The sequence below is a fragment of the Electrona antarctica genome (assembly GCF_951216825.1).
Source record: "Electrona antarctica genome assembly, chromosome: 17".
Lineage (NCBI taxonomy): Eukaryota > Metazoa > Chordata > Actinopteri > Myctophiformes > Myctophidae > Electrona > Electrona antarctica.
Window position 1 is genome coordinate 31,911,439 of NC_136798.1, and position 18,667 is coordinate 31,930,105.

The window sequence follows — 18,667 nt, forward strand, 5'->3', positions numbered from 1 at the left end:
TCTAAGTGCACTTACTTAAATATTGCAAATAAGTACAATGTTGAGGTATTTGTACTATTGTACTATTACTTACTTATAGTACAAACAAGGGATCCAAATATTGTACTTAGCCGATCTACAGTACAAGTTCACAATGTGTCTACAAGCTCACAAGTGCTTTTCAGGGAGGGGGGTCCTCAGAGGGGGGTCCTCAGTTCAATCATGGTTAGTTGGCTGCCTGAAAAGTTTAGGAACCCCCCTTAGGGGGGTTATAGGTTAAATAAATGTGCATTGGACCCACCGAAGTGATACCACCCAAAAAACAAACAAAATATAAGTAAGTGGCCTCTGGTTGATTTTTTGTATTAAGTGTTAAGAAACTGAAGCAATCTTGTAGCCATCTAATTTATTTAGTACAATAATGCTGTGAAGACTTTGGATTGATTCTTTTTTTCTTTTACTATTGGGTGGTAAATAGTTTTTCTCGCACTGTAATAATGATCATAAAAGTAATAAAGAACTTTGCTTGGAGCTGCATTATGTCTCAATACATACAGCTACAGCAACACAACAAATCCTCAGAGCGTTGAGGTCTTTACACACTAAATAAATTGCCGGCGAGTATTTTGCCTTAAACTTATTTGGAATTGTAAATTGTACGGGAATAACAAACAAACAAACAAACAAACAAGCAATGCTTTCATTTATCTTATCCATTTTTTAACTCTAGAGTGAACACAATGCATCCAACCTCGCGGGTTTACATTAACAGGATCTTATAGTGAACTTAATTAATTACAAGCTATGGTAATAACAGGCTCTCGTTTGTTAACCCCCTTATGGCCACCCTAATTAACAGTGGATTGTGCCTTCTACCTGCGCTATTCATATGTTTAATTCATCATTTTAATGCCAATAGAAAAATCTGTGATATACACAATATACCTCATTTTAACGGGGCAAGCATATAGTATAGACACCCAGTCCTGATGGTGGCGGTAACTTCACCAATATGCTGATTTTGACTGAATTCCGAATCTGACCGTTCATTCATTTCCGGTTCAACGGATGTCAACATCCGCTATCTTTCTGCACTGTGTACCCGATGCTATGTGATCGTCGTTTATTTCCATATCTAAGTCAAATGTAACTCTAATCAAGCCAGAACATCGCATTTTGAGCAGCTATGCACATAAAGACGGTATCATCATGTGATAAATTAAGTGGTTTCGGATCGGCATAGACTGGCATACTCGCCGATACCGATACAAACATGTTAGGCAATATCAGCAGCTTTTCCGATACTGGTATCACGTCAGTAACTAACAACATTAGACGCAAGTCCAGTGGTGCCGCAGAATACTTTGATTACATTTGGAAATTATCACGATGAAATCAAGATTACTTCAGTTTATGCACTTAAGACCCTATACACTTAGTAAAGTGGACCTGAGATGTACAGGACTACTGGAGATTATTTTAAAATCGACACCAAATCTCTTCACCAAAAATTGCTGATCTACAAGCTCAGAAACGCTTCGCTATGTGTCAATGTACCCTCCAGAAGTTATTTACCATCTGTCCTTAATGGAAACCGATGGTTTTCCTCGTGACTTACGGTATCAGGGGGAAAGATTTGCATATCTACAGTATGTACAGTATCATAATCTAGCCTAAATGTGACCTGCTGCAGACTCTGCTGCTACCAAGTAATTATGTAATTGTCTCCACCAGGCCGAAGGCATGGGGAGAGAGTATGTTTTGCACTCCGTCCGTGTGTCCGTCCGTGTGTGTGTCCTTCCGTCCGTCCGTTACCAGCTAATCTCCGGCACCGTTAACCCGGTTGATGCCAAACTTTGCACACACACTCCCTGGATGCCAACGAACGGCCTGTTATAGCGCCACCATGCCACCATGAGGCAGCTTTTCACATTTGTTACCTAAAACTGCACCGATCTGCGTGAAACGTTGCATGCACACTCCCTAGAGGCCAAGGACAAACCTTTGACCTGCATTTTGCATCTGCCTTTTATAGCGCCACCAGGAGGCCGACTTTTGTAAAACACATTTTTTGATATTACTCCTCCAGATTCTGTCCAAAAATCTCACAAATCGTTACACAGTATCTCTATGGTCATGTGCTCAAGTCGGATCTGTCCGATATTTCATATTCCATCCTAATTGGCTATAATTGGCTTTCACAGTTTGCAAGATTGCCCCGTTTTGAACAAAAGCCTCAAATCATGAACACAGCTTGCAATTTACGTGAAATCTTTCACACATTTTCTTACTAGGCTGAGGAATATATCCCACCCTTTTCACATTGGCCTGTTATAGCGCCACCAACAGGTTGATTTTTGCAAAACACATTTTTGGAACAAAATGCCTCAAATCATCCAATTGCCATCAAAGGCAAACATGTTTATATTACTCCTAAACATTTTGCCAAACATCTCACACAGTCCTATCCTCCTGGTGGAGACCTGTGCCCAGAAGGGCACTTTTTCTAGTTCATTCATATAGTCGTGGATGGATGAAAAGGTTATTTACAGCAGTGTACTGAGCCAAAAAAGCCAATCATATGGTGCAATAATGACGCTCTTATTCTTGTGTGCGATGATCAATGCCCCAAGACAGACTGGAAATAAGGTGTCACTGGCATAAAGAACAGAACTCCAAGCCAACACTGTATCGCAATGCAACATGTTGTAAGCGTATAGATCTATTCCTTTTTTTGGCACGTGACATCCTGTACACTAGTGTACACATTATATTAGGCAACAGGTAGGCTATCTCACATAGTTTCTGAAGAATATAATCACACTTGTGTGAAGTGAGGGGCGCCCACTGAATCTATATTGGCCACATGACATCTTCCATAGACTTGGCTGACAAACAATTTGCTCTAAACAAACATTGTAATATCCTCAAAGTCCATAGACTTGGCTGGCAAATGATTTACTTCATCAGTGCTCTAAACAAACAATAAAAGTCCCATAGACTTGGCCGCCATATGACGTAATCTTCAAAAGCCATGCATTGGAAAATCAACAGCCAAAAACAACGTATATCCAAACATTTTCCAAAGCGTTTGATTAACTCCAAACCTTTCCCAGGCCTGGAAAACGGTTACGAAACGTTTCCCGGGATTTTGATGACCGCGGGAACCCTGTGCTACGTGGATGTACTCACAGTAGACGTCCACCCGTATGGACTTGATGGCGGGCGAGCCCAGGCCGTTCTCAGCCTTGCAGTAGTAGCGTCCTCCCTGCGTCCTCAGGATCTTGGAGATGTGCAGCGTCTCGTTGAACACGCTGGAGTCCTGGAAGCGGTCCGACACGCTGCCCGCCGTCTTGGTCCAGCGGATCTGGAGAGGATGGGAGGAGTACGGTCATTAGAACGTCACGTTACCCTGGAGGCAGTGCAGAGTAGTGACGTGGACATCCTTGCTTAATTTGGGTGCATATGTTTGGTCTGATGTCCCAGTCTGACACCCTACCCCCAACCCTAACCTAACGGCATGCGGAAGCCACGGGTGAGTCTTAATCGGCCACGTATATGTCGGACTATTGGTACGTCGGACTAACGCATGCCACCCGCTTGATGACACATGACATCATCAAGATGTGATTCACCATGTTAATGACCTGCAGTTCTAGGAAACACAGAATGGGGGGACTTTTTTATTACTTCCACACAACACCTCTAAGGTATATTAATGACATAGTAAAATGTTGAAAATGAGTGGTATTCCCCTTTAACTTAAGATATCCAGTGCAAAAGAGTAATTGAAACTCTCAAAAGATCAGCAAAACCTTGAATCAATACAATTTCAAGCTATTATAGAAAGATGTATTTACAGCGCTGCAACATTCACACGTCATACAAATCAGTCCGACACCAGCAAAGCACACAAACAGTGATGTAAATATGTTTTCAATGTAATGGGTCCCGGGACCCAGCGGTGGTCTTTTAGATGGGTCCCAGGGACATTTTATGAGTCCTGACTTCAACAACGTTAGAGTACAGTACTGAGTACAGTATTGCATCCCAGGACCCCCGGAGGGTGACATGATTGCATGCGCCCTTTCTCAATTTACTGAGTCTAAGCATGCAGGATACACGCTATTTGCATCACTGCACAAATAGACTGACCCGATCTTCCCTGACTGTCGGATTATAATTGTCTAAAGCAAAACAATATCACGTCGCTGATCTCTTCTCCTAAGCTTGTTAGTGCTACAACTTATCTCCCTTGCGCAGCCATTAAACAAAAGGGACCATTGACTTGCTGGCAGCTGTGACCTAGCGAGCGATCCCTGCATGCCTTATCTAGGTGGCTAGCAACACAGAGTAATCAATACTAAGAAAGATTATACCAGCAGGACGCCCTGAGGGCGAGGTCGCCATATATGGAGCGTGTCTTGAGTGTACAGCGTTTGATGAGGTCAGATCAACGTATGGATTCTGTATTGGCCATATATGGAGCGTGCCACGAGGCATCACTGACAGACTGATTGACTGACAGACAGACAGACGGGAAATGCAGGTTTTCATACTAAACTGCGACCTATAGTACAGTACGGTCGCAATAATGATAAAATAAATTGCGTCTTCAGTAGTTGTTGCTGTTAAAATCCATGCACATTTCAGTCTCGTTATTTGAATAATTTAATACTTCATTAACACAATTGTACAGGTTGTACAGTCAAAGGTTATGCTAAAGGATAACACAAAAAAAGTCCCAGGGGGCTTGTTTCCATTGAGGTCCATTGCACTCAATTAATCAGTAATACATACAATACATCAGGTAGAAAACTCAGCATCAACAGGTCTATTTCGAGACAAAGGGAGTGTGGGACAGGATGGTCCAACCATGGTGCTCAAGGAGTTAAAACTATATGCTCTTGAGATCAGTCATACTTTGTAGTTTAGGTAGGGACTGCAGAGTCAAGATCTTTAATGGGTTTCGGCAGTTAATTTCACATCATGGGGGAACATAATGAAAAATCAGACCGGTCTTAACAAGTGCTCACAAAACGTTGCAAAACAAGAAATGCCCCCGTGGCTCTCTTGGATTATATGGGGATGTGTGAGTGCATGCGTGTGTGTGTGTGCGTGCATGCGTGTGTATATTGCATGCGTCAGCTCATTCTCTGTGATGGTTGGTCACGGATGGTCACGGAGCGCTGACATTCATAACTGGTTGTAAACCTTTGAGACACAGCACTGTAACCTTGTATTCTTTGGTCAACTGGTATCCTCTCATGTAAATCCGTCCTTGGACAGTTGCCCAGTTATCTACTCACTTACAGTACATGTTATAGACAGTATAGTCAGTGTGAACAGCAGAAAGCCTATATGATCCAAGGGCTCCATCATTCTCTCCATCTCCTCCCTCCATCTCTGCCCGACTGCCCCCTCTAACTTTCCTCTTCTACCCCTGATTTGAACCCGGTTTCTGTTTCTTATTCTTGAAGGATTTATGCACTGTATATGTAATATGATTTATACAATGTTTTGATCTTTTTTTTAATTTAATGTGTATTGATAACATAGGTGAAAGCATGCAAAATGTTGTCCAATATCACTCCAGAAGAGTCCAGATTTCTACAAAAACATTAAAGGCATACTAGGTAGAATCGCACACGCACACGCACACACACACACACACACACACACACACACACACACACACACACACTGAACTCCCCCCTCCCCTCACAGAAAAGCACGTCCCTGCAAGGGATGAATGTCAACATGAGCAGATAATAAAATAATATAAAGGTTTTGTACTGGTGGTTGCAGAGTACAGGACGTCAGCCTGATCTGCCGTGTCGCGCACGGAGAACCTCGGAGACGCGGAGCGGAGCGACGCTGCGCTTCAATCCCTCATCCAAACATCATCGGCAGATGAACTGGCTTTGCCTGCAGAGCCCTCACATCTCTCTCCGCCCGGGCTGGCTGGGATTGAAAGGCCATGGATTGGAATTCAATATCCCCACAGTGGCCGGTGATAGCATCACGCTGGTAACTGATAGCATCCTATTTGATAGAGATACCATCTGAGGAGGGAATGAATGGTGGTGGTGGGGGGGGATATAATCGCATGGGAGGATGGGGGTATTGGGTGCTATCTCTGGAGATTGATGTCTGCACTAGCTAGACATGCTGGGGTCTTTACCCCCATAGCGCTCAGCAGTGGTGGAACAAGTACTCTGATTTTGTTTCAAGTAAAAGTAGTAATACCACAATATGAATCCAATTTGTCTGCCGGGTGGGAACCTCATAAGTCCAAAACTGATTCAAATTCTAAAGCATCAAAAGTGGCAGATCATCAAACTCAAAAACGTGTGCGTTTCGAACTTGCGGATCTGCTACTTTTGATGTTCCTGTGCGATGCAGTAGTATATGATCAAGTATAGCATTCATTTATGGGAGGAAAAAAAACACAAAAAGTTTCGGGATTCTTGCCCCGACAGCGACGATAAGTAAATGTAAGTTACTTTCCACCAACGGCACCTTGGGCTACGTCTACACACATGGAAGTGCACGGAGCTGTTGAAAGACACAGTGCAAATGTGAATAAGGGAGGTGAGGTGAGGTGAGGAGAGAGGTAGCTACAGTAAAAACCTGACAATGGTTTCATATTGTTGCTGTCGGGCAGAAACCTCTTATCTCTTTATTCTAACGTTCTGTGTTTTTTCCGTAAATTAACGCCCTACTACTTGATCATACTACAGCGTCACACAAAAGCATCAAAAGCAGCCGATCCGCAAGCTTGCGGCGCAAAGCGGCACGTTTTGAGCTTGTCGATCTGCTACTTTTGGCAATTTTTAAATGTGAATCTTGAAAAAGTTACAGTTTTGGACATATGAGGTTTCCAGCGCACTGAGGCGATATTATCGTGGAAGCTTCGGGGAGCTGTGCTGTGTGAGAGAGATACAGGCAGAGAGGTGGAATTCACACAGAATCATTAGCCTCTGTAATGTCCTTGTCTGGCCTCTGGGCATTTGGGTACTCAGAGTTCAGAGTGGGAGAGAGAAGGGAAACTAACGAGGCAGAAACTCAGTTGTACTTCTGAACTGTTTTGTACTTTTCTACCATAACTCAAAGTTATGGGAGATAAATGAAAGTTTCACACTCCAACTATAACCTCTCCACCACCAACCCGTTTTCGCAAAGTGATTAACCATTTTAACTAGGGATGTCCCGATCACGTTTTTTTGCTCCCGATCCGATTCCGATCATTTGATTTTGAGACATGCCGATACCGATTTTTCACGATCCTTTTGATTGATTGATTGATTGATTGATTGAAGTATTTATTAAAAGTTTGCAGAATTACAGTACATTTCAAGTACAACTCAATACAAAAAACTGTCAACTGTGAGTGGACTTCACTCTAGTCTAGTCTGTTGCCTTTCAATTATTCAAAGGCAAAAATATGTGACTGCTTTTATTAGAACTATAGAAGGAAATCATAGCAAAAATAATTATGTATTGGTTAATTAGATTGAGTGAATCTTGTAACTACAGCTTATGTAACTGAAAACTCTTGTAGAGAAAATACCATTTGCATGGCTTTGGCTATCATTCAGAGATAGTAGGCCTATATAGGACATCATCATATCATGCATAGTGGGGGTTGCATTCCTTTGTTTTCATCATGGGTCTAATTCACGCCTCTATGAATGTCTTTGTTGCATGATCTTTGAGACCAAGTGTTTGCCACTGCTGGAACTAGTGCCCCAGGACGACAAACATCAAGCATAAACATGACAGTTTTCACAAAATATCATTGTTTACTTTATACAGTACATCTTTCTTTGAGATTTACATTAGACACAAGCCTATTTAGACACACTATTGTATTGAAATAAAAAAAGAAAATCTCCGATTTATTTCTCCCGATCCCGATCATTTGAAAATGACATGATCGGCACCCTATCCGATCCGGACATCCCTAATTTTAATCATTATTCATTATAAAGGAACATTTAATTAACTGTTATAATTGGTGTTCTTTTCTTTTCTTTTTTTCAAATTAGTTTTGTTTTCTAAAAAAGAAAAAAAAATACAATCAAGGCACAATGATTATAGAACATTTCTTGTTTTTTGTTAAATGGTTACTCTATACCAGGGGTGCCCAAAAGGTAGATCACAAAGGCTGTGCAGGTAGATCACATGACAGGCCCCTAAAGAGTATTTCATTTAAATATATTGAAAAAAAGAATTGATAAAAAAAATAAAAAAATAAACATTTCTCCCCCTCTATTTCCCATTCCAAGTGCATTTGTCTTATACTGTACAGAATGTAACACAAACTCTACTATTCCGAAGCCCCCTCAGGTACATATTTAAACTATTTTCAGCAATGGTATAATAATTGATTTGGTGGGTAGATCTTGCCGAGCTGGTCATTTTGAAAGTAGCTCTCAAGTCAAAAAGTGTGGGCACCCCTGCTCTATACTGTAGGTATGGTAACAAAAAACAAAACAGCATACAGTGCATACAAAAAGGCCTCAGGGCTGCTTCAAAGACATCAGGAAAGATATGGAGAAAACATCCCATGGGCGGCGGTGAGGGTGGGATATAAACAAAAAAACAAAACATTAACTCAGCGAGTGATCAATGGCGAACAACCACAACCGTGCAGGAAAGTCGAAGCACCATTGTAGGGACATTGTGAGTTCAGCAAAACAAGCCTCGGGAGTTGAATAAGTTAAGAGCATAAATTAGATAAAGGAAAGTTTCTGAATTCCCCGTCACTCGCCCAGCGTAAACTTCCTCCCCCCCCCCGACCGCCCCGAACACCCCAATTGCAAATGCAAAGCGAGCAGGCTTATGGCGACCTCAGCAGAAATCCAATATTCTTGCGGCTTATAGCCTCCCATTCATTTCCTCCGCCTTTTGTGTGGGAAAGCTTTGAGTTTCATAGGAAGGCATATAGTATCAATAAGTGCATTGTTAAGAGCGACACTGAGATGCGGGTGCTCAAATAATACCCTTTCATATTTATATTCACGGGGAAGTGATGTTGCCGTTTGTTTCCGACGGCGGCTAGGCCACATTATGGGTGAGCCTTTCAACTCCCCGGGTGTCCCTATTTGCTATATTTATTCCTGTTCTTCACTCGTGAGCACCTCGACCCACTGGGGGGTCCTGGAGTGTGCCTAACAGTTTGACCCCATTCTCTCTCCTGAGCTCTAGTGTAAACACTCTTGATCTGAGAGGGGATTGTGTGTTTGAGGAAATACTAATTGATCTTCTCTGGTTCACTGGCAGCCCAGGTGGCGGTTTAGCTATTTATACCTTGTTGTAAAGACAAGTAACGGAAATAGCTGATCTACCAGATCACAGCGCGCCATGAGGCGATGCATTGTGAGCTTGAAGATCTTGTGAGCTTGTAGGGCTCGTCAACGAGCTTGCTATTTTTGTTGTTTTCAAACAAATCAAATGATCAATCAATTCAATCCGAATCAGATCCTGGTATCTCCAGACAGTGGCCTTGTGGTTAGAATGTCCGCCCTGAAACTGGGAAGTCAGGGGTTCGATCCCCGGCCGGGTCATACCAAAGACTGTAAAATGGTACCCAATGCCTCCCTGCTTGGCACTCAGCATCAATGGGTTGGATTGGGGGTCAAATCAACTAATGATTCCCGAGCGTGGCGCACGCTGCGGCTCACCGCTCCAAGAGATGGGTCAAATGCAGGGAACAAATTTCACTGTGGTAACGTGTGTGACTAATCGTACGACTTTGACACGTTAGTGACATTTGTTGGCCAATCAAATCTGGAGGTTAGGATTGTGATGCCCACGTACCTATGCATCCACCATCAACACGGTAGGCTATAAGATTTGAAAATGTATTGACTTTTTTTACCCTTTGGCAAGTTTGCTTAGAATGACTTGCTCAAATGTTGGAACAAATGAGCAGATATGTGAGTATCTAGTATACATCAAGCATTAATTCAACTTTAGCCTTGCATAGCCAGACGATGACAGATCTCTGCCTATTGATACATATCTAAATTCAATAAATTGATTAAAACAGTGTGAAAACTATTCTGGAATTTAAACAAATAAAATAATAATGACCAATGCAAGACTCTTCCGGGTGGTCCTTCATCTCAGGACGGTATGAGGATTGGTTTCCAAAACAGATTGCTTTCCAAACGCAGTAGGCGTACAGGTTAGTCAGTGGAGGTTTTCTGGAGTTTAGATTTCCCCTGACGTCTCAGCAATAGGCCTTCCTACGCCGGTCTAATTCAAACTTCTCCAATCCAGCAGTGGTTTTGCCCTCGTCATTACCATATTCAATATGATGCTGTAATTACAATACGGCAAGACATTCCTCATTTGTTCCTTCCTTCACCTTGTGATTACTACCGTGGAAGTAAAATGTTCACACTTCTTAGTTATGTAAAAAAACATAATATATTCATAGTGTAGTTGATAAGGTCACTATCAACAAATGTGGCTCGGTTGGCCAAGACCTCCGAGAACTCGGCGCTTCTCCGCAAGACGGGTCACAAAGTTCACATTTTGCACATCATTGTCAGTCAGAAACCTCTTAACTCCATATTTTAACATTTTATGTTTAATTTTGTAGATAAATGCTCTATACTTCAGTCATACTACAGTATCACACACACAAAAAAGCCAATCTACAACCTCAAAAGCCGTTTTGAGCTTTTACTACTTTAGAATTTGGAATCCGGAAAAGTATAACCAGTTTCAGAAACACGTGAGGTTTCCACCCTGACGCGATCAGCGCCACGGTGACATTCTGCATAAAGTCATTAAAAAACATGAAAACCTTTTAGAAGCTCCCTAGGAGGAAAAAGGCAAACTCATTACGATGATAATGTAATTCCCCCATAAAGTCAGCGCGTCGGCTGAACCCAATGGAAAGATCAACATTTGCTTACATGGAAAGCAGCAAACCTTGCCCCCGTGATTTGTATCAGACTTGGAGAGTGGGAAAAAAATCAGCATCCACTTGACAACATATGCCCGGCACAGTCACGTCGAGAGCTAATTAAAATGCAACGCGTCCGTCTAGCTGTTCTGCTGGAATCATGTCCCAGGGCAAAGCGGCATTCTGTGCATCTCCAATAAGTGCCTGCTGTGACAGTCGTCCCTCCCTAACTACAGGCCTGTTTCTAATTGCTAAGCATCTTTATTTTTTTTCGTTCTCTTTTTTTTCAGCGCCAAAGGGGGTCCGTGCCCGCACAGCTGGTGCAGCCGAGCGTGGCGGAGCGAGACAATCAAGTGATCAGAGGATGGCAACAGGGGGTCCAAAATAATAATTAAAAAAATATATATAAATATATATGACTCGTCGATGACTCGTTGGAGTCGGTACTCATATATATATATTGAGTACCGACTCCAACGAGGCATAATGGACCTTGATACGGTGTGAATAACACACATAATGGACCTGTGTATATTACAATCTGGATGAGTAAGAGGCTTGACGACCTAAACGTGTCTGAAGTAAAAGTACCAGAAGGATTTAGGATGATTGCCAATTTTCACCACACCAACACCACACCAACACCCGAGCGCAAATAGTTTAGTAATTAGTTTCTATTTATTTTTTGTCAGTGAAAAAAGGTAGTCGACGAACATTTCTCATAATAGTCGACAAAATGTGTGAGCCGTGCACCCGGCAAACTGTATATGAGCGTGCCCGGTTTTGTTTTACTACAACCTGGATAACCCACACGATAATGATATACACACAACCAAGGGAACAAACCAGAGATCACCCTGTGTTTCAAAAGGAATAGTAAATCAAAAAGACTTCTAGATCATGTATTTGTATTTTCGTATCAAAAAGACTTCTAGATCATTTATTTGTATTTTCGTATGTCTTTGATCACTTTAAGCCAGTGTTTCTCAAACTTGCTTAACTTCCATAACTCTGAATGTGTAGCCTACAAACAATGTGTACATACTCTCAGAGTTAGCAAATAGCATCTGCTATTTTGTGTAAAAAATGTATTAAAAAAAGTTAAATACATATAAATACAGGGGTCCTTGACTATATTATACTGTTATACAGGGTGAACAGCCATATACTAGGTTCTGCATTGTTTAGCCAGCACTGGTGAACTAGATTTGGCCTGATGAGGCTGCAACAACACGAGAAGTATAAGTAGGACATTTGCATAACGGGACCGCTAATGCCCTCGGAACATGATTAATCTAACAGACTGTATGCGCAGATGAATCACACCCATTTGGGGATTTCTTTATCGTTGTGTGGAACAGCTGGAAGCTTCTGCAGTGGAGAGATTCTCGGTGATCCTATTTTTGACGAGGCAAATTACCAGAGCAAGTTAGTCTGCGCACATCACTCACAGCCAAGTCTATGGACTTTAATGTTTGAATTAGGACAGTATGACGACATGAGACGTCATCTCGCTGATATAAATACATCTTGTTGCGACCGAAGGTCGCAGTTAACTATGGAATCGTGTATTTCCGTCAGTGTGTCGTGTATTTCATGTGTGTCGCATCATGTGACATCATCAGGGATGGAGATGTGGAGACCCTGATGTCATAGTAAATGCGACCTGCTGTCACAGTTACAGTAAGCCCATATATGGAGATCCTTGATGTCATCAATATTGGCCAGCAACTCTGATCTGACCTCAAACCTCAAACCCTTAGATCTCCATATATGGATATATGTCAGACATTCCATATGTTGATCCTTCCCCATCCATCCTTCCTCTTCGATGTCTCCCTTTTGACTTATAGCTGTCCATTCAAATTTCAAACTCTAGACGGGCCTGCATGCCCCAAAGATAATAGTGCAGCCGTGCTCGGCAGCCGGCGAAAACTAGAGTTCTCAACAGGCCCGAAAATGAAGGCCCGGCCCTACCTGGGCCCTCATCAAACCCTGTACACTCAAGAGAATGTCCCGTTACCACCCTTAGATCTCATCACACCCTGTACACTCAAGACATGCTCCTTATATGGCCAGTACAGAATTCATTCTGACCCCCATGCCAAAGCGACAGCGCTCGCCCAGCAGTCTGCCGTCAACGAGGCGGATGCGTGCACGCGACCTCGCCATTTAGGGCGTTTTACTGGTAATTAATGTATTTCATTTTTCACAGACATGAAAAATCTGGGCGCCCCTCACTTCACACTATTTTACTGCCATTGGCGTGAATCACGTGAATTTGGGGTTTCACCCCCAGTGTCCAGGACGACGTTTTTTGTCCTTTCTATTAGTAACGCCCGACGCCCAGGACGAAGTATTGTCCAAAAGACGAAGTTTATTGATATGAAAACGGATCGCATGGCTCCACAGCCTAGGAGCGCCTGTTGGGCAATCCTCGACGTTGCGTAAGAGTGAGACGTCATCGAAAAACTCCCTCCCCTGTTTAGCCGACGAAAACGAAAAATCTTAAAACATTAATAACTCGCGATCTAATCCCGTCTAATTATGAAAAAAGATCCTATGTTAGACGGCCCTCGCTAGTTGCGATAGATTTATTCTTACCTCCCGTTGTTGTCGATCGCCTTTAAAGTGGCGTGGCAACAACATCCGGTCCGGCGGTAAAAGTGGTCCGTGTTTATAAATCGAATGGGCGCTATAATGTAATGGATTAAATAACCCCAGGCAATTAAAGTGTTAATCCAGAATATGTTATTTTTGAGGGGAACTAGCCCCTCCTATATTCAGCTATAGTGTAGATTTTAGAGAGCCCCTCACTTCACACGGGTGTGATTTTTTTCTACAGTACAGTAGCATTCCACGTTGCTAGGCAACGCTCGGCTCAGTGTATTTGACTGTAGCAAGATGGCCGCTGTATAGACTGTTGTAATGGCCGCGATCTTTCATGGGTAAAATGTTTGAAGTTACAGTGTGGTGGAATATCACTGGGCGTGGCCGATATAATTAATATCAAATGTCTAAATACTGAATCAAGCAACTTAAAAACTGCATGGGGTGCTCACAAAAGCTTTTGAAAAGGCCTTCTTAGATATCCACTCCACCTTGGAGACCATTCTGTGTTTTGAGGTACCTCTGACTTGTTCCTTCTTATTGCTGGGAAATATCCCTGAAGAGGCCTTCTTAAAACCTAAGGCAGTTTCATGAAAGACACCCTAAAACCTGAGGTCTTCATGAAAGACACCCTAAAACCTGAGGTCTTCATGAAAGACACCCTAAAACCTGAGGTCTTCATGAAAGACACCCTAAAACCTGAGGTCTTCATGAAAGACACCCTAAAACCTGAGGTCTTCATGAAAGACACCCTAAAACCTGAGGTCTTCCTGAGAAACAGAATTGAATCCGGAAGAGTACAGAAAAATACTACAAACTACAAAGGAGACGTGCACGCATTCCCGGCTGCAGAAATATAGTAACGCTGCCGCGGGAGCTGGTCTCAAGTGAAAAGTAACGTGGCCGTGTTAGCTTTGGGTTAAATAAACATGGAAATATTGCATGTTCCCCACACATCATGCATGCAGCAGCAGCACTAGGCTTCACTATAGCAACCTCCCAAATATACTTCTCCAGGTACGTGCCAGCTGGTCTCCGTACAGGGAGCTATCGCTGGGACTCAGAGAGAGAGAGAGAGCGGGGGTACTTGTTTGTACTCGCTGAACTCTGAGTTCAGTGGACTGAGTCCGGGCCCGGGCTGTAATTGAAACAAAACGTACAAAGTGTTTGCCGTGTGTTGTCGCTGGCCTAGCCATCGGTGCCTGGTAGTTCAACACGGCGGTTTGTGGACACAGTGGGGCACAGATAAGGCCAGCCGCCTTTTCTGCGGTGAGGGGAGGGCGGGCAGCTTCACCTCAGATCACTCTGTCTGTCAGTGTCCCGACATGGCCGAACCTCAGCCTGATGGCCTAAAAGTCAAATATTCCCTTTGGTTTAGTGGTTTTACACGTGGAAGACCCAGATTCGAATCCCGGCCATTACATTGGTGCGGTGACCCGGATCGGGTTTCCCTGTGGGAGGAGGTCAAAAGGGCGGTGAGTGTACAGAGTGGCTCACAACCTCAGCCTGATGGCCTAAATGTCTAATATCTCCCCCAAGCTAAAGGGGAATTCCCTTTGGCTTAGTGATTAAGATGTTGGCTTTGTACATTTGATATTTTTGAAAATCTTTGAAAAATAATTTATTTATATTTTCATATTAATATAAATTTGGGACAAAGGGACACAAAAAGGTTTTGAGAAGCACTGGACTGAAGATATCCACCAATTTAGGACTCTTCAAAACCAGGATCGGACCCAAAAAATCGACAAGGTGTGGGGCAGGAGCAGACAGCTTCACCAGCACAGATCACTCTGTCTGTTCAGTGTGCAGCAGCCAAAGTGAGAGAGAGAGAGAGAGAGAGAGAGAGAGAGAGAGAGAGCAGCCTGGCTGGAGAGATGGGGAACAGGTAGCCTAGCGTCGCCTTGCACACACACACTCCATAAAGCTGACATTTAAAAGGAGCGCTACAAATGTCTCCAGAAGACCAAAATGTCACTGGTTTTTATCAGCATCCATTACTTACTGCGAGAAAAGAGAAAGTATATAGCGGTAGATCGAGGCCTGGGTATAACAGGAACCCAGGTAGAAAGGGGTTTAATCATTTATTTTTATTTTCATTTCATGAATTTGGTCATTTTCCGAGCGATGTTTTATATGCAGTTATAAAATATCTCCAGTATGGCTCAATTTATAATGAGAATAGTTTGACAGTTAATATCAAATTGTTGAGCCAACCGTTTTAATATGCTCCTGGCATACATAATAACGTATATTAGGGATGTTAAAATGTGTCGACTGTTGATGGAGGGGTTGATGGGTTCGGCACGTCGACGGTAAAAAACAGTAATCAGAAAACCTTATCGTATTTCCTTTTTTATAACCAGGGTTGTAATCGCTTGGGTAAATGCCTCTGGTCACTGGATATGTTTTATCACGACTTCTGGTCAGACGAAAGTAAATATAGGCTTTTACTCGAGGTCATGCATTTGCTTGTGGCAAACCCGTCTGTTGTTTATAACAGTAGTTCTCAAAGTGGGGTCCAGGGACCCCAGGGGTCCTTGAGGGGGTACCCAAGCAAAATGTGTTAATACAGCGTCACAAACATTTTAACCACAGGCAGGGTGATCTTCTGACAATTAGCACAAAGCAGTAAAGAGAAGAGCCCCCCCTGTCAAAAAACAAATACAAATAAGGAAATAAAAATAAAATAAAAATCAGACATGTCTGAAGTGAGTGGTGCAACAGCTCCCCCTGTTGGTACGCTAAACGTACATACAGACATATACAGACAGACATAGGGAGGGACAGACATTGCTGTTTCTAGGAGTGGTTGCACCACTCAAAAAACCTATTGGTTAAATAGTAGATTCACTTAATGGGAAAGAAAGTTTTATCTTCCCAGAAATAGTGTAAGAAACAGTCGATCTACAAACATGTTGCTTCGCCAACGTCTAGATCTGCTACTTTTTACTATACTTTTGTCCGGCACTCTTGTACGTTGAAGAAGCAGGGCGTTTGTTTACCAAAAATCAGACAAAGTATGAAATAACGGAGATACATGGTGTCTGCCCCGATGACGGTGACGATTATTCAAGTAAGCACCGTAAGCAACACTGTATGGCTCATTATGCTGGCACCCATGCATGCTGTAGGCTACTTCCAGTATGATGACCCAGATTCACCAAGTCGTCAAGCGTCCGTCCGTTGACGGTGCAAGGAGCAGACAGCCAGCCATGAAGGACAGTGTACTCAGTGATGGAAGAAGTACTCACGTCTATCTATAATCTCTGTAATCTGTAATCCACATTACTCGAGAACCGTTCGCCCCACCGATTTCAAATTCGACAAAAGCGTTCCACACCCCCACAGGGAGTGCAGTGGCCGGTGTCGAGCACGTCGGATAGCCGGTTGTCAAGAACCATGCACAAAAGCCTCTGCCCGGGATCTGGACCTGATCACACCTATATCTCCATATATAGCGGGCCTGTTCTGACATCTGCATAGACTACATATTTGGGCATGCCTGACAAAGAACTTCATATGGGCATAAAAGGGACACAGACATAATAACTGGGTGGAGCTTACATTTCCAACTTGCATCGTTCCAAGTAGGCCAGTGCCTAACAGGCACCACACCACAACACAACACAACGCAATGCAACGCAACACGTGTCGAGATGTGACGCATTGTGACTTTGTACATCTGCTATTTTAATATGGCCGAATTATATGGCCGAAGGTATGTTTTGTAATAATCATCAAAATCTAATCTAAGCGACTATAGTAACTAAAGTGTTCATACAAATGTAGAGGAGTAAAAGTACAACATTTTAGAAGTACATATATTGAAAATCTACATACTGACGAGAGTAAAGCTATCTCAAAATTGTACTTGAGTACATGTACTTGGTTACTTTACACCACTGAGAGTATAGCTCCTTCTCCCCGCATCATCTCTCCATCCACATTCACACATACAGGGCAGACTCTCATTACTGAAGCACTGGGGGGTTTATAGCCAAAGATATTGTTGATATCGGGCAGAAACCTCTCATCTCCATATTTTAACTTTTTCGTGATTCGTAAATAACGCCATACTTGATCATACCACAGCGTCACACAACAGCATCAGAAGTAGCAGATCCGCAAGATCAAAACGTGGCGCTTCGTGCCACGTTTTTAGCTTTTAGATCTGCTACTTTTGGTGGCTTTTGATTTGAATCCTGAAAAGTAACAGTTTGGTACATACGAGGTTTGGCCCCCCACAGAGACGATATGCAGCCCTACGCATTCTTGGAGGGATTTCAGCATAATTTGATGATTAAAGTACTTGAGCCAGGCTATAATATCCCCTCCCTCGCCGACACGTCGTCAGCAACACGGTAATTCCCAAACTAATATGAACAGACACGAATAAGAGTTGTCAGAGAATTGTCCACTACAGCCCAACGTAGCTCTCATTACGAATCGCGTGGACCTCCATATAACGTGCATATGATCGTTGCTGTCTAATCTCATTATTACAACTTTTTGTGCTTAAAAAAAAGATTGATAATCCATAATCATTCCTGCATTGCAACACGCCTTCCATATTCGTTTATATTATATAATTTGTTTATAATTGCCCAGCCCTACTATTAGCATGTGATTTAATGTAAAACACTTTGGATTGGGTGGAAAGAGGACTAGAAATCCTGAAGTATACACGATTATTTGTGTTGAAATCTAGTCAAACGTATTTTTAAAAGCACAAATTCAACTCTTTTGAATGCTATATTTTGAGACATATGTTGTGGCATCCTGACGGCAACCATTTCAATATCGTCTCTGTTGGGTGGAAATCACATAAAACTCAAATTAAAAAAGTAGCAGATATAGCTCAAAGCATGTCACTTCGCACCACGTCATCCTTCTCCACTCCGGTGGCGCTCTGATATAAGTGGTGACCAATCTCGTCTTTATAAGAAAGCTTTCTCGAAGATTACCTCATGAAGGAAAATATGCTCAAACCACAATTTACTTTATGGTTTGAGCACATACTTTTTAGAGCACCTTAATCAAGTCTCAAAGCACTTTACAGCGCCCTCCCCCCAATTATAACGTGAATGAGGGAATGCCCATCCTTGACCGGACAAGGAAAAACTCCCAAGAAAACAGTCCCTTGACGGAAAA

General features: G+C 42.7%; 1 protein-coding gene across 3 annotated transcripts in view; it reads right to left on the minus strand.

The window, feature by feature from the left end:
* The window catches only part of LOC306940377 (MAM domain-containing glycosylphosphatidylinositol anchor protein 2), a 388,778-nt gene that overhangs the window by 241,339 nt on the left and 128,772 nt on the right, over positions 1-18,667 (minus strand). For all 3 annotated transcript variants that reach the window (XM_079525427.1, XM_079525425.1, XM_079525426.1), the window contains exon 3: positions 3,172-3,346. In XM_079525427.1, coding sequence (XP_079381553.1) covers positions 3,172-3,346 — 175 coding nt within the window. The remainder of the gene's footprint in view (positions 1-3,171; positions 3,347-18,667) is intronic.